Source organism: Lycium ferocissimum, chromosome 9 (assembly GCF_029784015.1).
Source record: "Lycium ferocissimum isolate CSIRO_LF1 chromosome 9, AGI_CSIRO_Lferr_CH_V1, whole genome shotgun sequence".
Classification (NCBI taxonomy): domain Eukaryota; kingdom Viridiplantae; phylum Streptophyta; class Magnoliopsida; order Solanales; family Solanaceae; genus Lycium; species Lycium ferocissimum.
The window spans coordinates 68,614,185-68,637,677 of NC_081350.1; the positions used below are offsets into that span (position 1 = coordinate 68,614,185).

Sequence of the window (23,493 nt, forward strand, 5' to 3'; positions counted from 1 at the left end):
CCCTTTTCCCTGTATAAAATGCCCCATCTAAAAATAGGTTTCTTGTTTCCCGCTCGGATCCATCTGAAACGGTTTCTTTTGTTCTATCAGTTATAAATATCTCACCGTTTTTGTCTGTGTATCTCTCTCTCTCTCTCTCAACTGTACAATCGATCATAACAAGGGAGGATGGCAGTAAGCACTTGGCTGGAGAAGTTTTCCAATGGCCCTTCATCTACGATCTTGCTTTCTTTTTTTTCTTTATTACAAATCCTTAAATTTTTTTAAATGATTTTCAAAGAACTTCTATTTTGGCACCATCGACAAGTGATTTTCCAAAATAGATGAAATTGAAGTTCTTGGTTTCAAGGACGAAGTGATTAAAAATGTTAGATATACTTTGTTTTGAATGAAAAGTAGATGAAGAGCAATGGTAGATAGGCTTCCAAGCTCTGAACAAATTATGGATAGAAACCTCTCAGAAATTAAGCTAATCCTATTTCTACAAAAACACAAGCAGTACCAATAAGCCCAATAAAAATAAGTACAATAGCTAGTAGAGGCAGAAAGGGTACATCATAAGGCAGCAGAAACTAAAAACACAAATCAGTGAAAGCACATTACATCGTTCTCATTATTGCGTCCTATCACAAAGGATTCTCAGATGCTCTGTAACTGAGAAAATGAAATCCGGATGGTTGAGCCACCAAGAGATGTAGCATTTTTGCATATGAGTGCCTCGGTTGCCTGCTCCTCCTTTTCAAAAAGAACAAGAGCCTGCTGTTTGCCATTCATCTCAAAAAGCTTACTATTGATGATGGGACCATGCTCCTCCAAATGTTCCACAATCTCTGCCTCCGTTACATCCTGAGGCAGGGAGGATAGGTGGATCATCTTGGTAGGGGAGCAACAGTACCTGTAGTTTTTAGCAGCATTACGGTTAAATCGGTTGAGATTTGAATTTGAGTAGTCATGTGTGTCCGGTCCTGTAGTAATATTGGCGTGCTTTGAGAAGTTGACTTCCAGGCGCTTTCCAAATAACGTGGCACCCTATATCCAAATCCAGAGGGGGAAATTGATAGAAGCTTCAGTATAATGCATAATCGTATAGACTTAATAAAAGGAAGCAAAAGATAAGGGCTAATCTGAAGTGAGGCAATCAGAACAGTCGACCATAGACATAATTCAGATTGAAGGAAAAGTAGTAGCAAAGAAGCTAATGTATGCTCCGAAAGGTATCTAGGTAGCTGATACCAAGTGGAACAAATCAAAATAACCTTCAACTCAAAACATAACAGATCCGGAAAAGGAGAATATCAACCAGACCTTCAAAAAGTGAACAGCCAACTCCGCCTGGAACCCATCACCCATCTGAACCAGAGCATGATCTGGTTTATTGCGGAGAATCTTAATTCTGACAATATTTCCATAAAGGGAGCACAGATTAAAAAGCTTGTCCTCATTTATTCTCTGTGATTAGGAAAAGAAAATCAGAAGACACTGTCAAGGTAGAATGAATTACTAATAAAATTATAAAAAGGAGAAACAATCTTATGTTACTCATACTAGGATAAAGATCAGAAGCTTACATCTGCATCTAAATTAGAAACAAGAATAGTACATCTGTCATTTGTCCCGCTAATTCCAGGTGGCAAACCACCAGCAAAAGCAGCTGCAATTGCTTCAGCATTTCCCATCTACTTAAACAATGTGAAAACAAACTTAGAAGTACTTCTTACTACTACAATTCATGTGTAAACGAGAGGGGTTTTCTTTCGAGGGAGGTGGGGGTGGGGGAAATGTAGCAACACGGGTTATAAAATATATATTGAGGAATAGATAAAGTACGAATAGGATGGGAATCATTACGGAACCACGACTTAAAGATAAAGCAGAGATGTAAAACATAGTTGGGTACAATTATCTCATTAGTACTTCAACCATAAGAATCAAGGTGGAATGTGGAGGTTCAAAGCTCAAGAAGTTAAGAAGGCTAGCAAAGCTCGAGGAAAAGCCCTAATGGCTTGTACCAAAAGCTAGGACGCCAGGAGGAGAGAAAGAAATGTATACATTAGCACGCCTAAGAAAGAAGAGGAGCAAGAACTTAAAAAAGATGAAGTGTCTTAAAGAGATAATGAGATCAAAGAGATATCAAGACGCTGTTTTGATCAGTTCTTCAACTTGAATCACGAAGAGAACTTTAAATATCTACAAGATCTATGCTTGGTAGAAACTTTAGCTATACTGTAGAATTAGGTCAACAGAAGTAAAGGATGCCAAGAAAAGTATGAGGATTAGATAAGTTTGCGGACCAGATGGTATATGCCAGTAGAAAATGTAGAGAATCGTTAGTGCAAGGGAACTAAATATCTAAATATTAGATTGTGATGTATTGAAGTGGAGCAACATGTTAGTCAGGATTCATCAAGCCAAACCCAACTAGTTTTTAGTTGAGGCATCATTGTGGAATATGTTTAAACACAACAGAGAGAGAGAGAGATTGGGGGTAAAAGAGTGTCATTAGAAGCAGCAAATACAGCTCCGTCATCATTAATCATCTTTCACGTACTATCACATATAGTGCATAATGATGATAATAATATCGATAAATAATTCATAACAAATACTGATAATTTCTATTATCAGCATAGAGGTGAACAATTAATGGAAGGATCAAAGGTGCTTCGACGTCACACTCAGCTACCCAGATCTGACCGCTCACGGGTAAATAAGCGCCAGATGTTTAATTTTTAAATACTTTAAAGATGATGAGATCGATGCACACCTGAGGAAATCCACCTGGAAAACCAAAAAGAAAAGATACAGTAAGCAAACTAGAATAATATTTGGCAGTGACTACAATAAGATAAGCGTTAAGCACCTGCATGAGCTCCAGAACCTTGGAAGGAGTAGATGTCTCCATATCCTTGCTGTCACACAATGAAAAATATTGAAGTCAAACCCATGTAGAAAACAAACAGTTTCCTAGTAAAAATAGGACAAGATAAACTACTTGAGAAGATTTGCCCTTCTGTTCTGATGGTAGATTTGGGTTAGTGAAGTCCCTACACAGAAATGAAAAAGCCCAACGTTAATGTTGTCCCAACTAGCTGAGGATAAAAGCTTCTTTCACGAGCATGAGGGGGGAAGAGAAAACAATGAAACTGAATGAAAGTACCTTGAACGTTCATTATTGTAGTTCACTTGCAATTCATCTAGGCTGAATCACAAATAAATTTATGGTTAAGACATCCATCACAGTAAATGAGAGAAAATCTGGAAACATTTGCATACAGAGATGGAGTACTATAAATTTTAGATCGAGCTGAAACCTACTTAGAGAACTGTATGTCAAGCTGACAGCAGCCATCATATATATTACGCCCCTACAAGAAAATTGTATGCACTAAAGCTTATTTTATCTCAACTAATAAAACAGCCCGAAAAAATACGTATAAATCAAGTGATCTTATATAGCACAAACACACCTGAAGTGAGTTCCTTGCAGAAACAGCACTTTGTTGTACTTGATACTGGATTAAAGCTTGAAAACCTACGTTGTTCATAGAAATATCAGAAGAAACGAGAGATTACGCAAAGATATGGCCAGAATGCAAGCATAATATTGAAAGCTCAAATACCCTCCATGAAACAACAGAAAAATAAGAATGAAAAACAAATGATTTTACATCCATAATTGGAGTCCTATGATACAATAAAAAAATCCTCATTCCTCTCTTGATCCTTCCATAAATTCCAGAGAGTCTTAAATCCAAAACAAGAATCAAATCATGAACAACTGAGAACATAGAGAGAGAGAAACTTGAAGGTGCTGACCAGCCGACTTCTGAAATGTGACGATCTTCTCTACAAATCCATGTGGAGAAAACACTTGATGCAGCACATCCACAGTCATAGGGTATAGCATGTGATGTATTGTGACTAAGAGAATTCGATTAGGCTGAGATTCCAGAGAGAGCCGAACAGCAGAGCATCATAGAGACAGAAGAGAGAGAAGAGAAGAAATGAATAGAGAGAAATAGATGACAGAAAGGAGAAAAGAAGAACACAAAAGAAATGCTTCATCTTGGTTCAGCACTAAAAGAAAGGCATAAAGACAGATCATGAAGCAAGACATAATGACAAAAGAGCATGACAGTAAGCAAGAGAATACAGAAAGTTATAACTATGACTTTAAGATTGTTAGCCCAGTGCCTCATCCTTATCACCCATGTGTCATGTCTCCAAATTACTTCATACAATGTGACGCATGCGCCTTACCGGAGAGTGTCGCATCAGGTGAAAATTGGAGGAAGCAAATAGATTATTTTTAAAACAGCAATGCTGGTTCTTCCTGCTTTTGGATAGTCAGTCAGATCAATATAATGACTGGAGAGGATACTGGGAAGTATGAAAACTGGTGGCTACGGAGGGCTCTCACATGCTTTAATTCTTACAGTCATCTGATCCTTGCCTTATCCCTCTTCCAATTTACAGTTTGTCCTATGGATTCACTAGCCTGCTTTCTCTTTCAAGTCATCAAGAGGTATAAACATTGCCTGTACAAGGAGGCTTAGAGTATTTTTAAGGCCGTATACTGAAGTTCTGCACTGAAAGGATCAGTTTTTGGCAACAACATAGTGCAGCACAAACCCCCTCCCCAAAGAAAAAAACTAAGATTTAGCACAATGCAAATAACAAGCCATTAGACTATTCTGCTTGCCTGGCTAGTCGGCAAAACTGGAACACCTTCAACCCCATTGCATGATTTCTATTATTAGACATTTGCAAGAGAAGAATCACTCAAGTAGCTTAATGTAGTGAAATGTTTCAAGTCAAAGCTAATTAGTCTATCACATTAGTGTAATCATGTAATCTCAAAGTTTCTCCATTGATTTCCATAACTTGCGCTAGAGCCTAGACATCCCATTATTCTAGTGTTCTTTTTTATATAAGTAGTTGTGTCTGCTACTTGAGATTTTGGCGTGTTTTCACTATAGTCAACACACACACGAAGATGGTCATTTCACATCCTAATGAACTTCATTATTATTTGTCAAGTAACAAAAAATAGCCTTAAAATACTCTTCAATACCATGGCTATAGAGTGAAAGCTTCTGATTAAATCTGCTGTAGAATGAATAAATAATAGAATCAACTCTCTTCTTCTCAAAAACAAAAAACAAACTCACTTGAACATGAAGCTGATAAATGCACGTCGGGATTAAAAAGAATAACAATGCAAATACAGTGAGCTGGCACTCAAGTCGTAGGGAGGACAGAGAAAATTGTCAGTAAATCACCCAGTCCAGTATAGGACCGAGTTTAATATCAGTGATCCACAAACCAACATACAAAAAGGAACATCACTGACCTCATCTCCACGGCCTTGTGTATTTTGATCCATAGTTGTCAGTTCTTGGTGAGATGAAAACTGAACGTAAACGTTCCTCCCCCTATAGGACAATAAAAGGAGTCACAAATCAAGGTCCTACAGAACATTCTGATAAGAATTGTGCATCTTATAGCTTGGAAAACACAGATTATTCAAAAAGCTTCACATAGAGTTCTCCAAACGGAATACTAGTTTCTGTTTTACAAGGTACCTTATGCTGGGTTGAACATTTGAGTAGAATTGCATTGCCTTTACAGCTGAAGGGACATCTTGCATTTGCAAGAGGGCCTAAAAGCACAAGTTAGTAAAAAAAAATATATATATTAGAACCAGTTATTTAATAAATCATGATGCCATTCAGTGTGCAAGTATGAAAGAAGCACCTGATTTTTTGCCCTAAGCATTACAAGTTTAGTAATGACGCCAAATGGTTGGAATAGTTGAAGCAAGTCATTCTGGAAAAGAAAAAAAAACAAACTACATATCAATTAGTCTTCATCAAATCCGTTGTTTTCGCGTATCAGGAGTTGGAGAAAGATCTACTTGATTCCAAATTAATGAGCTCAACGGAAGTAATTCTCTCCACTTTCCAAACCAATGTTTACTATTGCTAAAGCAAAAAGAGTACCGGTCTTTCAGAAAAGATGAATAAACACTATCACTACAGAAGCCGAATTACTGCAAACTGATTCTTTTTCAGAACTCAGTCTTGGCCATAAACTAAGAGCTGAGGGGTTAAGAAACAGCAGTGACTTGATCTTCAAGAATGCACAAACTGACTTTCTTTCTGCATCCGTTTCAGTATGTCTTTCTCACCCACCCCAAAAAAAAAAAAAAAAAAAAAAAAAACACCATTACACTATATACCCTGCTCTCTGATTAGAGAATGTCCGTTACTTGTCAAAAAACAAGAAACTAGAGAGAATGTACAGGAGTAAAGCATTTTCATTTATACTAATAATACATAAGGGTGCGGCCTAGTGGTCAATGAAGTGGGTTGAGCACCATGAGGTCTCAGGTTCAAATCCAGTGATTTCTTCCCATCTGTTCTAGCCTTGGTGGATAGAGTTACCTGGTACCTATTGCTTGTGGGAGGTGACAGGTATCCCGTGGAATTAGTCAAGGTGCGCGCAAGCTGGCCCGAACACCACGCTTATCAAAAAAAAATATACACATATGAAATTAAGTTAATCATGTAAAGAAAAGATGTCAAAACACTCCAAATAGAAAAACAACTTGCTTATGAAAATTTGGAGCTCACAGATCACACATCAAAGTAGCTACCTATCAAACAAAAATAAGGGACACAAGTAATCATTATAAAAGATCCTACCACTCTACCTCTGAGATCTCATGCCCCACATTGCGAACATGAATGACCTTTGAAGGATCAGACATTTTTTTACCTGAATCACAACAAAACAATGAAACAAATTGAAATATATAAACTACTAAAAAGCATATAGTAGAGAGTGCTGAGGAATGATTAAGCACATATAAGACAGAATTTCGCAACTGTGGAAAAAAGGCTTCAGGAAAAGAAAGAAAACAGAACTTGCAGCAAACAACCCAACTTTTGTATCTTATTTTGTAAGTAATGGTATGTCAAAGAGGCAGATATATGGACCCGTTTGTCCATGAGAATTATTCACTTTTTTCCGGAAAAACTTTTCACTTAATTTGAAAATCAATGCTTGGCCATGTAAAACACCTAAAACCCTTTTTTCACTTTTTTCACTTTCAGTACATTCAAACAACCAAATATTATTTACAAAAATTATGACCAAACACAACTCCCAACTTAGTTCCAAATAAAGTGAAAAGTATTTGGTTTCTATGGCCAAACGCCTAACTATTCTTAAATTAAGTGTAGACATGACATGGTAGCTCCATTTTTCTACTCCTTTAGACAAAGGAACATCGCTTGTCGAGCTTCTAAAATTCTCCAATATGATGGAAAGAACGTAATTACTTAAATCTTTCATTTGCTGCTAATTTATTTACCTATAATAACAGAATATAGTAGTTCTTTCTCAATCTTTTTTTCCCATCTAAAGAATCAAATGTGCACTAAAAATAGTAAAATAAAAACAAGATTCAGCTTCTCTAGCTAAAAAAATTAAGGTTTTCCGCTAAAATAAGAAAAAAATAAGCTTATCCTAGTTAGCAAAATAAGAACAAGATTCAGCTTTTCAAGTCTTACTGGATACACGTTACGCCTTTTCAAGAAAACCCAACTATTTTGATCAGATTTTCCTACCCAGAGGGAAAAAAAAATAGCACATATCAAGAACTTCAAGATTGCACCTTTTAAAAAAAAATTAAAAACCTTTCAAGAGAACTTCAAGATTGCATTGACTAGCACATAATACAGAGTTTGAGAAGTCAGTGTAAGTTAATTAAGAGTATAATAAAAGTGGATGAACACATTACACATGAAACTGAGCTTTAGATCTAACCTTCAGATGGGGAGGGAGTGGGTGGGGGTACAGAGAGAGGGGGCGAGAGGGACTAGTGTTTGGTGTACGACATGTGGGATTTTTTTCATTTTATTTTTTCTCGGAGTCCTTTTGAAGTCAGATAACGATAGACAGAGATAATCATTAAAAACACACTTCAACAATATCTTATTGCTAGTTTCACATTTCAATTATTTTGTCGTAACAGAACTATCATTATCTATCTATACATTAATTAAATTAAAATAAAACGCACCTAGTGAAACTAGCAATAAGATATTTGGTTTAATCAACTTCGAGATAGGTGTAGTTTAATACATAGACATAGTGATAGTTCAGGAAAAAGGAGAGATTAGGGCTGGGCATAAATACCAAAAATCAAAAAATCGGATCGAACTAAATTAATTCGATTTTTCGGTGTTCGGTTTTTCGGGTTTTCGGTTCGGTTTCGATTTTCAGAAATTTCGGAGTTCGGTTCGGTGTTCGGGGTTTAGTGTTCGATTTTTCGAGTATTCGATTTAAACCGAAATTTTATATATCAGCCAAAAAATATTAAATAGTCCAAGCCCATGCCCATTAAATTTAAGCCCAAAAGAAAAAGAAACCCAAGCCCTCTTTCAGTCTTTTGTATCCCTGATTACCTAAGCCCTCTTTCACTCTTTTGTATGAATGTATCCCTAATTTTCAGACTTCAGAGAGTTCAAACTTCACACTTCACAGCGGCAATTTCATCTCTTCCGAGTTCCGGCGGCGACTTCATCTCCTAATCCTCTCACTTCCGGTAACAGAGTAAGTATTTCTCTCTCTCACTTCTCCTAATCCTCAGTCCTCACTTCTGGCAGCGACTTCTCTCTCACACACTTCTCCTAATCGACTTCATCAAGTTCAAGTTCGACTTCATCTGTTCTTTCTTGTGTGTGCTGTTGTGTTTTGGTTTTTAAATAAAATAGTGTACTTATCCACTGGTGTATTTCTTAGAAATGTTCACACTTATTTCTTAAATAAAACATTACTAGCAATTTCAGTTTTACCATCTCAAAGGATTGTTATGGTAATCTAGGAAACAGCTAAAATATTGAGAGGGTAGTCTTTGCAAAAACGTTTGTAAATATGGTAAAAAGTTGTGAAATGTATAATCCAGTGTTTGTGATAGTAAAGCCTGTCAGAGAGTATCGTATTCATGTCCCTTCTTCACCAAAGAAAACATGGGCACCTTCGAGGGGAAAATTAGAGTTTCAGACTTGTGAACTGTACTCGTAGATGGAAACAAGGTTGAATTGTATTAGCAAGCTATATGTTTTGGTCGTGCTTTTTAAGTCTCTGCTTGTTGTCAATTGGGTCGTTATTATTTTGCTCTTTTAGTTGTGAATTTATGGTGCTTTTTGGTATCTTTTGTTTTGCTTGTTATGTCGTCTATGGTGAATTTATGGTGTTTCACTGTTTTGTGTTATTATCTTGTTGATGTGAGTTTCTTGCTACTGTTTTGATTGCTGTAACATGATAATTATGTGGTGATTGTGAATTTATTGTAATTAAATGGGTAGTTGTTTGATCTCTATGTATATGGAAAAAAGAAAAAGACTTTTATCATACATGGTGGTTGTGCTGTTATTTTTCATTGAGCTTTTGGTTTTTAACGTGCTGGCCTACAATGCCTTATATTTTCTCTTTAATTTTCGTAGATGGCGGATGAAACTAAATTAAGTGTTGCGAATTCAACTGATAGCATACCTAATACAGATGATACTGATAGCAATGATAACTCACTTAACACCGAGGTGACAAAGAAAAGAAAAGAAATGCAATCTAGATCTGTTATTTGGGATCATTATGAGAAGGTTGTTGTACAGGGAATTGATAGAGCGAAGTGTAAGTATTGTAAAAAAGATCTTGCTGCTGCAACTGCAAATGGGACAACGGGATTGAGACAACATTTAGAGAGGTTCATTGCATATAAATCCCTTATTAAACCTCCCACTCATAAAAAAATACATTTTCCATCTAAGGATAAGCATGAGCTAGAGGAGCATTGTGAATTTGATCAACAATTAATTAGGAGGGCTTTAGTTGAGATGATAATTATTGGATGAACTGCCATTTAGCTTTGTAGAAAAGGAAGGCTTCAAGAAGTTTATGAGTCAAGCCCAACCTCTATTTCAAATTCCTTCCCATAGAACAATAACAAGGGATTGTTATGAATGTTACAATGAACTGAGACAAAATTTGAAGAAGTCTTTTAGAGAAGCACATTCAAAAGTTTGCCTTACCACAGACACATGGACATCATTGCAAAAAAATTAATTATATGTGTTGTTGCTCACTTTATTGATAGAGATTGGAAGTTGCATAAAAGAATATTGAATTTTTACCGTGTCACAAGTCATAAGGGTGAGCATATGGCAGAGAGTATTAGTAATTGCTTGCTTCATTGGAACTTGGACAAGGTATTTACTATTACTGTTGATAATGCTTCTTCAAACGATGTTACGGTTAGAGAATTGTCTAAACGGTTAAATATGTGGGGAACTAATATAATGGATGGTAAGCATCTTCACGTCGGGTGTATGGCTCACATACTTAATCTAATTGTGCAAGAAGGTTTGAAGGAACATTGATGCTTACGTCAAACGTGTTAGGCAAATGGTAAGGTATGTTAGAGGATCTTCGGCAAGAACAGAAGCTTTAAGAAATGTTGTGAAGTTCAAAAGGTGGGATGTGCTAAAACATTACTTCTAGATGTGCCTACTAGGTGGAATTCCACCTACGCGATGTTGAATACGGCACAAAATTTTGAGAAGGCATTTGATAGGTTTGATTTTTTTAATGAGAATTTTAAAACTTATCATGCTACTCATGTTTATGAAGATGGAAGTGTTGTAGGTACGCTTGAATGTGATGATTGGGTGAATGTAAGGAATGTGATAAAGTTTCTTGAAAGATTTTACGAGCTCATCGTAAAGGCTTCAGGTTCACATTATGTTACTTCTAATGTTCATTTTGAAGAAATATGTGAGCTTGATGTATATTTGAAAGTGTGTGTAGCAAGTGAAGATCTTAGTTTGAGTAAAATGGTTGAGCGGATGAGAGAAAAGTTTAGGAAGTATTGGGGTGATCCTGAAAAGATGAACAAAATGATTTTTATTTCTTCCGTATTGGATCCTCGCAATAAGTTTGTGTATGTTAGCTTTGCGCTTGAAGAGCTATTTGGGGAGGAAGTTGGAAAGAAAGTAAGCAAGGAGTGTACGATTATATGAAATCTTTGTTTGGAGAGTATCAAAAAAATTATTCAAGAGCATCTCATCATCAATTGTCTCCTTCTGTATCTACTTCATCTTATGATACATCTGATGTAACTTCTAGTTCTGGGTCCTTTTCAAGTGTGAAATCAAATGCTTTGAAAACTAAGCTTCAAGAAACAAAAGGAAGATTACGGAAAGGTGTGCTAAATCCTAGTTGGATAAATACATTGGTGAAGAACAAGAGCCAATAGATAAAAGTGAAACCGCCGTTGAGTTTAGTATCTTAGGTTGGTGGAAAGTTAATGCTCCTAGATTTCTTGTTCTTTCAGAGTTGGCTCGTGATGTATTGGCTATTCCGATTTCTAGTGTGTCATCGAAATGTGCATTTAGTACCGGTGGTCGTATACCTGATTCGTTTAGAAGTTCATTGACTCCTAAATGTGTGCAATCTCTTATTTGTGTTCAAGATTGGCTTAGGAAAGAGACTAAATCTATTAGTGTGGATGAAAGTTTGGATCATCTTGAGGAACTTGAACTTGGTAAGATTTTGTATTTTTTTATGTGTTTTAGTGAAAAAATAATATTCTTTTTTATGTTGTATGACATATTTGATTAAATTATCTTTAGAGATGGCAAATAGTGGAAGAGATCCTTGCATTGTTGATGTATGATTGCAATTTGCTTCTTTGTTACTAGTGGTAAGTTCAATACTTTATTTTGTAGTTTTGTTCTTTTATCTTGAAAGTTATATTCTAACTTTTGGTTTTATCTATTTTTTGTTATTTTCAAGTTCAACCATGCCTTCTAGAGCTCGCTCACAAGTTTGGGAACATTTTGTGGTGGTTCAAGACAATGAAGAAGGGCGTAAAGCAAGGTGCTTAACATGTGGTGCGATACTTAATTGTCATAGAGCAAACGGCTCATCTTGCTTAATGAAGCATATTGAGAGATGTCTTGAAGAGAGGCAGATTCACCTTCAACTTTAAGCTTATGTTTTGAATTTGGTGAATTTCGGACTTAATTATGATTGTTATGTGAGACAATGGATTTAACACTTAGTGTTACAGCTTATGTTTTGTATTTGGAGCTAAAATTTAGGACATTTATGTTGTTTGATCGTTTGGCTGCTGCTCATTTTAACCTTGTGTTGTTTGTGTTGCTTGTTTTTGTCTTGTACGTTGTTTGTTGCTGCTGGCTACATTTACTGGTTTAAATTTTGCTATTGTTAATGGTTCTTTTTTGCGGATGCTACAAGTTTTTATGTTGTTGTTGCTACCTGCTCTGCTAAACTGCTAGTGTTCATTTGAGCAGCAACATAAAAATGGCTACTGGTTTGGTGCCACCTGTTAGCTAGATAATATTAGAAGCGATAGCAGTTGAATTTTGTCTCGATTCTTGATCGAAATCGGTAACCGTTGTTGCGATTGCATAACGGAGTCTAATGGGTTCGGTGTTCTTTCTTGTAATTTAAGGGAGCTGGTCGAGCTGTTGGCCCCCGTTGGTTTGGCCTATGGGTATTAAAGCGCAAGTTGTCTTAACAACTGTAGAAAATGTCTCGAAACCGTGGCTGTAACTCTTGCCATAAACCGTGCTACTCTTCTTTGAAACCGTAGTCTTCTTCTTTGAAAACCGTAGTCTTGCCAAAATGTAGTGCTGAAACCAATGAACGCAATGGCTTCCTCAATCTTATGTATGGTATTGGTGGCATTATCTTTTCCTCAATCTTATTAATTATATTTAGATTAGATTAGACAATGGCTTGATCTTTTTGCTTCAATTTTGAATAACTAGTTTTGATTTTTGTTGTGTTTCCCAAGTTCCCAAGATACTGATAGTTGGTCTACCTTGGTGGAAGATAATGCGTGACTCAAGCAGAGTCACGTGCGTATCAAAAACACCGAATTGAAAAAACCGAAACCGAACCGAACCAAATTTCAAAAAATCGAAACCAAAAGAACCGAACAGAACTAGTTTGGTTCGGTGTTCGGTATCCACCTTCAAAACACCGAAACCGAAATAGCCGAACCGAAGTATGAAAAAATCGAACTGAAGAACCGAACGCCCACCCCTAGGAAAGATAGAGGGTGTTTGTATTGGCATTTTAAAAGTAGCATATAAGGTAAAAGCTAAAGTCATAAGTTGGGAATACCAATTTTTGGCTTTTGGCTCATTTTTGTACTTTTCTTGCCTAAAAATAAGTTGCTTTAAGTACTTTTTATCTTTGTCAAATACCACAAAAATTAACAAAGTGCTTAAAAGTCAATCCAAACACCCTTATAATATCTTAGATGGTCATTAAATGAAGGTTAGTTGACTCAGAAAGTCGCTTAACATTGTTTTTCAACCCAAAAGTTACTCAACTTTGTTTCTAATTCAACAACCACTCAACTATTGGTATTTCAGTTAGAAAGTCACCCAACCTACTTAAATAATTTTAAATTTGCTAACATGAAATTTTTATTTAAAGCAAATCTTTTGAGAAATAAAAAGATACACATTTTAACCATTTTATTGACCCGATCCGTTAAAAATATATTGACCAAGAGTCAACGGATACGATTTACATAAATTAACAAAAAATATATTTGAAAATTAATATCTTAATTCATTGGAAAATCAATGTTCCGAGAGTATGTTGATTTACAATGACATTTAAGGAGCACCATTTGATGTCACTGTAATAAGAAACTTTATTATCAACCAAAAGAAAAATAACAGATGAAATATGTATAATTCAACTACAAATATCTTTTGTTTTTTGTTAAACAAATATTTCTATATATATATATATATATATATATATATATATATATATATATATATATATAGATTAGCAAATATTATGCATAGTTTGGGAACATTGTTCTCCCAGCAGGTTCAAATTGAGCATAATTCGGTGGCGCTTACTGTTTTCATTACATGCCAAAATATTTCTAGCAAAAGAAGTTCCCGAAATGTCTGCCCAGACAGCGTTGTTAGCATAAAAAGTCCTGTCTAAAAAGCTTCCTTTTCTTCTTTCCTTTGCTAGGAGGTCTGCAACCCTGTTTTGCTCACGGTAAATGTGTGTGACCACTAGATTCCCCAACTTCTGGATTAGCCACTTGCACTCATGAATAATTGGGTTATAAATAGAGTGGCTATGTTTAAGCGTTAATTACCTCTGTGGAGTCAAGATAATTTGCAATGGTGTGTCCAAGCCATTGACAGGCCCTCATGAAGAGCTTTAGTTCAGCATAGTTGTTAGTGGTAGGGAAGAGGCTTCTAATGAATCCCATAACCCAGTCCGCTCTGCTATTTCTAATAACTCCACCTAGGCCTCCCTTCCCCGAGTCTCCCAAGACTGAGCCATCAGTGTTTAGCTTACACTATCCTCTATCTGGTGGTTCCCATTTGATATTAATGTCAATGATTGTCTTCCTTTGCTTATCATTTCCAGATCCTATGATGAAGGAAGCTTCTATTGCTTTGGCAATAATGTTTTCAACACTAACATTAGCAATAATGTTTTCAACACTAACATTGTCTTTCTTATTGTTAAAAATGTTGTCATTTCTTGTCAACCAAATGTGCTAGAAAGGGGATCGGATATGAATCCTGTTTAGAGAGGTGTTGAAGGGGATGCTCTTATTGGATTTCCAAATCTCAGGCCAGTCATGAATTATATTATTTGAGAGAGTGTAGGGGACTGTTGAGCTGGTAGATTGTTGGAGGAGTCTACTCCAAAAACTTTGTGCATTTGGGCAAAGGAAGAAGATATGATAGATATCTTCTTTTGGGGCCTAGCGGTCATAACACAGGGGGCTGATACTAGCAAAATCTTGTCACGATCCAAACCGGAGGGCCACGACCGGCACTCGGTGCCTTACTCAATTGAGCGCCAACGTACTTTACTATCTATTTATCGTTAGACTTGTCATAGGCCGGCCACATTAGTATTGTAAAATTTCGTAAATCCAAATTAGGTGTGAATGTGTAAAATTGGTATTAAGGTGAAATTTTAGCTATATGAATCCTTTCGGGATGAATTCGGGTGGAAGATAGTCGTTTTGAAGTCAAACCAAATAGTGAAGTTCATAAGAGCTCTTAAATTCGCCTAAGTCTGAGGGATTTCTCAGTTATGCCAATTAGGAATTCGAGAAAACTCAAAACATGAAAGTTGTAGGTCTTTGAAATACCTTTCCAACGATCTAAGCTGGAGCTCAAACGGACCTGTGAGCAAAAAGTTATGATCGTTTACTAACCTGCGTTTTACAGGTTTCGTCTGTGGCTCAACCTGCGTTTCGCAGGTTGAAAACCAAAAATCATGTGTTACTATCACATTGTGTGTCAGTTCTGCATTCAGCAGGTCACTCCTGCATCTCGCAGGACGTGTCACGGGCCTTGCTCGGCTATAAAAACCCCAGAACGTGAAATTTTCTTAAAATCTTTGTTCCACTTCATTTTGGCCGACTTTTGAGATGAAACAACCCTAAAACTTCCCCAAAACATCTAAGGTGAGTTCTTGATCAATTCTCATCATTACTGCATCAATTTAACATCAAATTGACCCTAGTTCATCTCTCCAAACCCTAGATTCTTGAAAATTCAAGAGAGGAGAAGAAGGGACATGTAGAACTTCGTCTAAAAGGTATTAACTTTGATTTTCCTGATATTATTGATGACTTTTAGGTTAGTACAATTTATATTACTTGATTAGAATCTACGAATGATTCATACGAGATTCAAGAACAAGTGTTAAGGCTTAGAAAAGAAGCCCTAGTTTCTGAAATTGAAGGAAAGCTCGTAGAAACGATTAAAGTTCTAATCTTTCTCATATTAATCCATTGTAGGGTGATTGTTAAACTTTGGGAATTCTGGTTGGTAGAATTTTAGCGGGATTAGAGGTATGTCTTTTTTTTTTAATATACTTTTGAACCTTTAAAAATTGTTTGTTTTGCAAGGTTTCATGTGCGTGAGGGACAAGCCCTCATGGAACCTTACGTGTATGATATTATATATATGCATATGTGATTTTCCCTTATTAAAGGATGATTGAAATTGAAATATAAAGCTTTGATCTTTGAACATGAATTGCCACATAAGGGATGCTTAAACTTGATTTCGGAAAGCTTGGATATTTCATGTGTTTTGCTCTATGAACGGATTGTGTTGGAATTTGAAACTAATTTAATGACTTGAATTTGGTTTCTAAACCCATTAATGATTTGAGGTACCCCTACTAATGGGATGATGAACATAATCCATAATGAGTGATTCGGCTTCTTTACTGTGATTGTGATTGGGCTATTTTGCCATGATTTATGTTGTTTGTGTTTGGCCTAACTACTCGGGAGGAAGGGTAGTCACTATGGATCCTAGTGTGGTTTGGCTAGCCATTTGGGAGGAAGAGTGGCCATCGAGGGTTCATAACCCCAATGTGGTTTTGTCTAGCTATTCGGAAGGAAGGATAGCCATCGAGGGTGACTAACACCGATGATGTGCCGTGAAATTATGGCACATCTAATGCTTTTTAACTTTAAGTTTTACTTGTTTTCGAGTAAGTTTGTGTTAGTTTGATGTGTTTTGTGTCTTTGTGTGCAGGTATTTCGGAGTTAGAATGCTCGGCAAGTTAAAACAAGGAAATCAAGGTGTTCTGTACTATGTGTACTAAGTACGGACCGTCGACATGTCGACAGTCCATCGTCTTGGTCGTCAAAATGCATGGAGAAGTCCTGCAGCTAAGGAAAATTAACGATATGCAGAGTTGGAAGATTGACGGGCCGTCAACATGTTCGACGGTCCGTCGAGTTGCATCTTCGACATACATCCTGCAAACTGAAAAGTGTCATCAGACCGTCGAGTTGCACCGTCGACATGATCGATGGTCGTCGAAGTATAAAGATGGTTGAAGTTCTGCAAAGTGAAATTCTGTCATCAGGTAGTCATCATGCACCGTCAACATGTCGACGACTGTCAAAGCACAAAGACTGCCCGTCGAGTTGCAAGCCGGCCTGGAACTGGATTGGGATTAATTATTCCGCGTTTTACTTGTATAAATACCTGTTTAGGTTTTATTTTTCAGATATCTGGAGTTTTAGACTTGTAGTAATTACTTTTGGGTTTTTAGTATGGTTGAAGATTTTCCAGACAATTACATTCGTTTACTTTCAGTTTTATTCGTAAGTTTCAGTACAAATTCAATTATGCAATCTTCAATCTTTTATTGTTTTCTTGTTGCCATGAATAGCTAAACACCTTTACTGAGGTTGTGAACCCAAAGATGGATGTTTTGTGATTAGGGATTGTGATTGATATCCGCATAATGGATTGTTATGGGTTGTTTGTTTTTCCTTTTCATCATATAGTTAGTGGTTGCAAACATTAGCTAGCGCTATAAAACTTTGGTTTATTTGGGAAAATAACTAGGGTTTGGTAAGAACAAATAACAAAAACTCAAGGCTTTAAACCTTGTTTAGTAAATTCACTTAGGAATTTAAGGCTTTAATATTTTCTTATGGGAAATAGTCTAGATTCACATAGAGGTTAAGTGCATCCAGACAAATGATCCATTAGAAGTATATCAAGATCAAGACCCATGATCATACACTTTATCTGAAGGGGACACAAGCTTGGTTTTTTTTACCCATATATTTACAACTCTAAATTTCTAGTCACTTTAAATTAGTCCACAAACCAAAACTCTCATAAAACCCCTTTTTCTGGAATACATCAGGACCGCAAGATTAGTATAATACTTGTTTAGTAAACTTTTCACACCATATTCTCTATGGGATTCGACCCCAACCTTGTTATGTGTAATTTAAGCGTATCAAATTTTGGCGCCGTTGCCGGGGAATACGGTTTTGAAATTACTAAATAGTGTTTACTTTTCTTAAAGTCTCTGTCCTATTCCAACACACCTTGTTTGTTACCTTGTAAACCAGGTGATCATGGCCAACAACGAACTTCCAGTCGACAACGTTTTTGCTGATGAGTCAGAAGTGGAGGAAGACTTTGCATCTTCAATAATTCATCCGAGGGTGATTGCTGCTACTATTAAGTTTGACCAATCCCTCTATCATATGCTCAAACAAGAGGGATACTTTTGGAATCCAGTCGATAATGATCCTTACCTACATATAACAAACTTTCTAGAGGTATGCTCATCATATCCAAAGGGATGTGTCAAGAAGCTGTTCGGCTAAAACTCTTCAAATATTCTTTATCCGGAGAAGCGATAAAATGGTTCACAAAGCTTCCACGAAACTCTATTGCTACATGGGAAGAGATGGTCAAGGTGTTTCTTAGGAAGTGGTATCCCCCGATTAAAAGAGCTGAGATTCGTGATCAAATTTACGAGTTCAAACAACGTCATGGGGAGCAACTTTTTGAAGTTGGGAGAGGTACAAAGAATATTTGGATAGGAGTCCGAACCATGGTTTCCCAGATCATATTCTGAAGGAGAAGTTCTACAGAGGGTTGGACCATATGACCCAAGCAATAGCCAATAATGCTGCTAGCGGGTGTTTCATGAATGTCCTATGCTAATATTACTGATATACTTGATCGATTGACTACACATAGTCAAGCATGGCATTTGAGTAATTTTGATGAGTTATCACTTGGGACACCATTGATCCAAAATATTGTGAAGGATAGCCAGGAGACGTAGCAGACATTGGCACAGCTGGCCACTAATATCTCTTTACTGATGAAGAGATTGGATGATAGAGAGGCAAAGAAGGTGAACGTTTGTGAAGATATCTCAGGCATGCCGCCTGGAATGTACCAATGCCACGAGGGTCCATATCAAGAGGGTCCTCCTCCACCAGTTGAGAATGTTGAATATGCAGACTATATTTGGGCTATCAGAAACAGTGGTTTCTCACTCAGCGGCTATTCAAAACCTTGAACAGCAGATGCGTGACCTTTCCAAAGAGCAGCATCCTGTTAGAAAGGGAGGACTTCCTAGTGATACTATTCCAAACCCGAAGAATGGTGGTGGTGTGGAGCATACTTTTGCTATTAGCACGAGAAGTGGTAAAATACTTCAAGGTGATGACAAGAAGGCGATTGATCTAGATCTGGTTATTGAGGAAGAAGAGGTGCATTCTGATGTGCCTATAGTATATGATGAGGTCCATGTTGAAGAGAAAGCTGCTGATATTCTAGATGTTGCTGCTGATACTAAGAAATAGACGATAAAAGGGGCTCTTCGCCCTTTGGCTTAGATGTACAAAGCAAAACCTCCCTTTCCTCAGAGATTGGCAAAGAAGAATGATGATGCTAAGTGTCCAAAGTTCTATGATTAGTTGAAGCAGTTAATGGTGAATTTTTCGTTTTTAGATGCTGTGAAAGAGATGCATGGATTTGCTAAGTTTGAGAAAGACCTGCTTACGAAGAAGAGGTCGGTTCAACATGAGACAATGAATCTAACTCATCACGTGAGTTCAATTATTGCTTCTATCATAGTTCAGAAGAAGGGAGATCCAGGGGCGTTTACCATTCCGTGTAATATTGGGCTTCATGCATTCGCTCGTGCTCTATGTGATAATAGGGCGAGTATCAACTCGTTCTCTGTGTGATAATGGGGCGTGTATCAATCTAATGCCCTTTGCTATTTTCAAGCGATCCGGATTGGGAATGCCTAGACCAACTTCTATGCAATTACAAATGGCACATAGATCCATTAAGAAGCCAGTTGGGGTTATAGATGATGTGTTGGTACAAGTGGGTAAGTTCATGTCGCCTGCTGATTTCGTTATTCTAGATTGTCCGGTTGATAAAGATATTCCCATCATCTTGGGAAGACCCTTCCTTACTACGGGCAGAGAGCTTATGGACTCTGAAAAGAATGAAATCAAGTTCCGAGTGAATGAGGAATAGGTGACTTTCCAAGTAAGTAAGGGAATGAAGTTGCCGAGTGGTTATGAGAGTATCTCGGTTATTGATTCGTTCGATGGGATTGATGATGCTGTTAAGCATAAGATGGAACAAGAAAGTTTGGGAGAAGCTCTTGCTGCTATTTTGGTAAATTTTGATGCTGATGATATGGAGGGCTACGTGGAAACTGTGAATGTACTTGAGGGTCTGGGTTCTTACACTTACCACCCAAGAAAGCTTGATCTTAACCTTGCAAATAGAACCACTCCACCAGCTAAGCCTTCTATTGTTGAGCCACCAAAGCTTGAGCTTAAGCAGCACCCATCACATTTGAGGTATTAGTTCCTTGGTCCGAACAAGACATTGCCAGTGATCGTTTCAGCATTACTAACTGAGAAACAGATTAAGCGATTAGTGGAGATTTTGCGTGAGTATAGGCGTGCTATTGGTTGGACCATAGCAAACATTCGAGGTATTCCTTCTGGTATTTGTGAGCATAAAATTCAACTAGAGGAGGACGGCAAAGTAGCCGAATGTTGAACATCGTGAGAGGTGATCAAAAACATGCGAAGATCATGGAAAAGGAGATCATAAAGTGGTTAGATCTTTGAGGGTAGTGTCCCAATTACGAAAGCAAGTGGGTGAGTCGTTCAATGCGTTCCAAAGAAAGGAGGTATCAACGTGGTGCCTAATGCAAAGAATAGCCGATCCCCACCCGTACGATTCTTGGATGGCGTGTTTGCGTAGGACATATTAGCTGATTCGACCCGCCCACGTGTAAAGACCATTTTCCCATGCCTTTCATTGATCAGATGCTTGATAGGCTGGCCGGGAGGTTTTACTATTGTTTCTTAGATGGGTACTCTGGCTACAATCAGATAAACATTGCCTTGGAAGATCAAGAGAAGACGACTTCATTTATCCTTATGGGACGTTTGCGTTCAGCCGAATGCCCTTTGGGTTGTGTAATGCACCAGTAACTTTTCAAAGATGCATGATGTCGATCTTTTCTGACATGGTAGAAGACTCCTTGGAGGTGTTCATGGATGATTTCTCTGTTGTGGGCGATTCGTTTGATGATTGTCTTGACCATCTGGGTCAAGTGCTGAAAAGATGTGAAGAGACAAATCTTGTGCTAAATTGGGAGAAGCGCCACTTTATGGTGAAGGAAGGGATTGTCCTCGGTCACAAAATCTCTGAAAAGGGAATTGAGGTCTATCAAGCAAAGATAGATGTGATTGCAAAACTTTCTCCACCCATCTCTACAAAAGGGGTCTGGAGTTTCTTGGGATATGCTGGGTTCTACAGGTGCTTCATAAAAAATTTCTCCAAGATTGCTAACCCGATGTGCAAGCTTCTTAAAATAGAGGCTAAGTTTGTGTTCGATGACAAGTGCCGTGAGGCATTTAATGAATTGAAGGAGCGTCTCACTTCTGCTCCTGTTATTGTTACTCCTGATTGGTCCCTCCCTTTTGAGTTGATGTGTGATGCTAGTGGTTTCGCGATAGGTGTTGTGCTTGGCTAGAGGCACGTAAAATTATGCACCCGATCTCTTATGCTAGTAGGACTCTTAATGCGGCGCGATGAACTACACGGTGAGCAAGACGAAAGCTTGCTATAGTATATGCTTTTGAGAAGTTTAAGTCCTATCTGTTGTGGTCCAAGGTTGTGGTGTACACTGATCATGCTGCGTTGAGGTATCTTATGGCAAAGATGGAAGCTAAGCCACGACTGATTCGTTGGGTCCTTTTGTTACAAGAGTTCGATTTCGAGGTAAAAGATCGAAAGGGGTCTGAAAATCAGGTCGCTGACCACCTCTCTAGGCTTGAGGAAACTGGCGTGCCGGCAGAAGAACTTGATATTGATGATGCTTTTTCGGATGAGAAAGTGCTAGCGATGTCTATGCAAGTGGCACCTTAGTATGTAGATTTGGCTAATTACTTGGTGACTGGTGTCATTCCTGACGAGCTCAAATCTTACCAGAAAAAGAAGTTTCTGCGTGATTCTCGTCAGTACTACTGGGATGAGCCATACTTATTCAGAACTTGCTCTGATAACATTATTCAACGTTGTGTTCCAGAGAGTGAGGTGTTGGAGATTCTGAAGGCTTTCCACGACTCTCTAGTTGGGGGATATCATAGTGGTACGGGGATTGCTGCAAAAGTTCTCGAATGTGGTTACTATTGGCCTACTCTCTTTCATGATCCTAATTTGATGGTGCGGTCGTGTGATCAGTGCCAATGGCAGGGGAATATTTGTAGGAGGCAAGAGATGCCTATGAACTTTGTGATGAAAGTTGAGGTACTTGATGTCTGGGGGATTGATTTTATGGGGCCCTTTGTGAGCTTTTGTGGCATGAAGTACATCTTGGTGGCTGTTGACTATGTTTTTAAATGGGTAGAAGCGGTGGCTTTACCTAATAATGAAGCCAAGAGTGTCATGGGATTCTTAAAAAAGAACATATTTACTCGTTTTGGTACCCCAAGGGCGATAATCAGTGATGGTGGTTCTCACTTTTGCAATAGAGCCTTTGCGGAATTGATGGAGATCTATGGAGTCAAGCATAGGGTGGCAACCCCGTATCATTCTCAGACAACTGGGCAAGTTGAAGTCTTTAATCGGGAGATAAAGAGTATTTTAGCGAAAACGGTGAATGTAAATAGAGCTGATTGGGCCCATAAGCTCGATGACGCTCTATGGGCTCACCAGACTGCTTTCAAGACTCCGATTGGGACTTCGCCTTTCAAGCTAGTTTTTAGTAAAGCATGTCACCTGCCAGTTGAACTTGAACATAAGGCTATGTGGGCCTTGAAGAAATTAAACATGAATTGGGAAGAAGAGACCAAACTCAGGTTGTTTCAACTCAATGAGATGGATGAGTTTCGCTATCATGCCTACGAAAGTGCAGCATTATACAAAGAGAGGATGAAGCAGTATCATGACAAGAAAATTCTGAAGCGGGAATTTTACAAGGGTGATCCTGTCCTGTTATTTAATTCTAGATTGAAGCTGCTACCGGGCAAATTAAAATCAAGGTGGTCCGATCCTTTTGAAGTGGTAAGTGTCTCACCCCATGGAGCGATTGAATTAAAGTTTGAAGATGGAACTCGGACATTTAAGGTGAACGGACAGAGGGTGAAGCACTATCATAGTCGCATTGAGGGGGATAGAATTGTCGATCGATACCGGTTAAAGCATCTGGGAACAAATCCTGACCCAGAGTAAAAATGGATATCACCGTCGTGTTGCAACGTTAAAGTAAGTGCTTCTTGGCAGGCAACCCAAGTTTAAATTTTTGTACTTTTTTTTTTATAGGTTTAGTTTTCGAACTGTTTAATGGGTGTTGAGTGCGCAGGAAGTGAAACTCAAAAAACAGGCAAAGTGAAACTAGAGCACAAAGACAGACCGTCGACATGTCGACGAACCGTCAATGTGTAAAGACGGTATGCAGAGTTGGTGATCTGAGAGTTAGCAACTGCTACTCTACAGGTAAGCCAGTCGAAGAGTAAGTCGACGGTCCTTCGACGACACCGTCGATGTGCAAAGACGGTCCGTCTTT

At 37.9% G+C, this 23,493-nt stretch overlaps 2 protein-coding genes and 1 long non-coding RNA gene across 3 annotated transcripts; 2 read left to right on the top strand and 1 right to left on the bottom strand.

The window, feature by feature from the left end:
* Positions 1-505: 505 nt before the first annotated feature.
* On the bottom strand, positions 506-7,826 carry LOC132031518 (polypyrimidine tract-binding protein homolog 3). The gene is given in 13 exon segments (XM_059421511.1): positions 506-1,029; positions 1,306-1,449; positions 1,569-1,700; positions 2,981-3,044; positions 3,158-3,199; positions 3,316-3,365; positions 3,468-3,532; positions 3,817-3,940; positions 5,354-5,435; positions 5,586-5,662; positions 5,758-5,829; positions 6,716-6,780; positions 7,808-7,826. Coding segments are annotated over 13 exon segments (1,311 nt in total). The 5' UTR covers positions 7,812-7,826; the 3' UTR covers positions 506-639.
* Positions 7,827-11,536: 3,710 nt separating this feature from the next.
* LOC132029453 (uncharacterized) lies at positions 11,537-12,044 on the top strand. The gene is made up of 3 exons (XR_009407816.1): positions 11,537-11,611; positions 11,700-11,770; positions 11,863-12,044. It is a non-coding gene; the product is annotated as an uncharacterized LOC132029453 (long non-coding RNA).
* Positions 12,045-19,375: 7,331 nt separating this feature from the next.
* Positions 19,376-19,937, top strand: LOC132032191 (uncharacterized). The gene is made up of 2 exons (XM_059421959.1): positions 19,376-19,562; positions 19,609-19,937. Exons 1-2 carry the CDS (start codon positions 19,376-19,378, stop codon positions 19,935-19,937), a joined length of 516 nt encoding a protein of 171 aa, XP_059277942.1.
* The last annotated feature ends 3,556 nt before the right edge of the window (positions 19,938-23,493 follow it).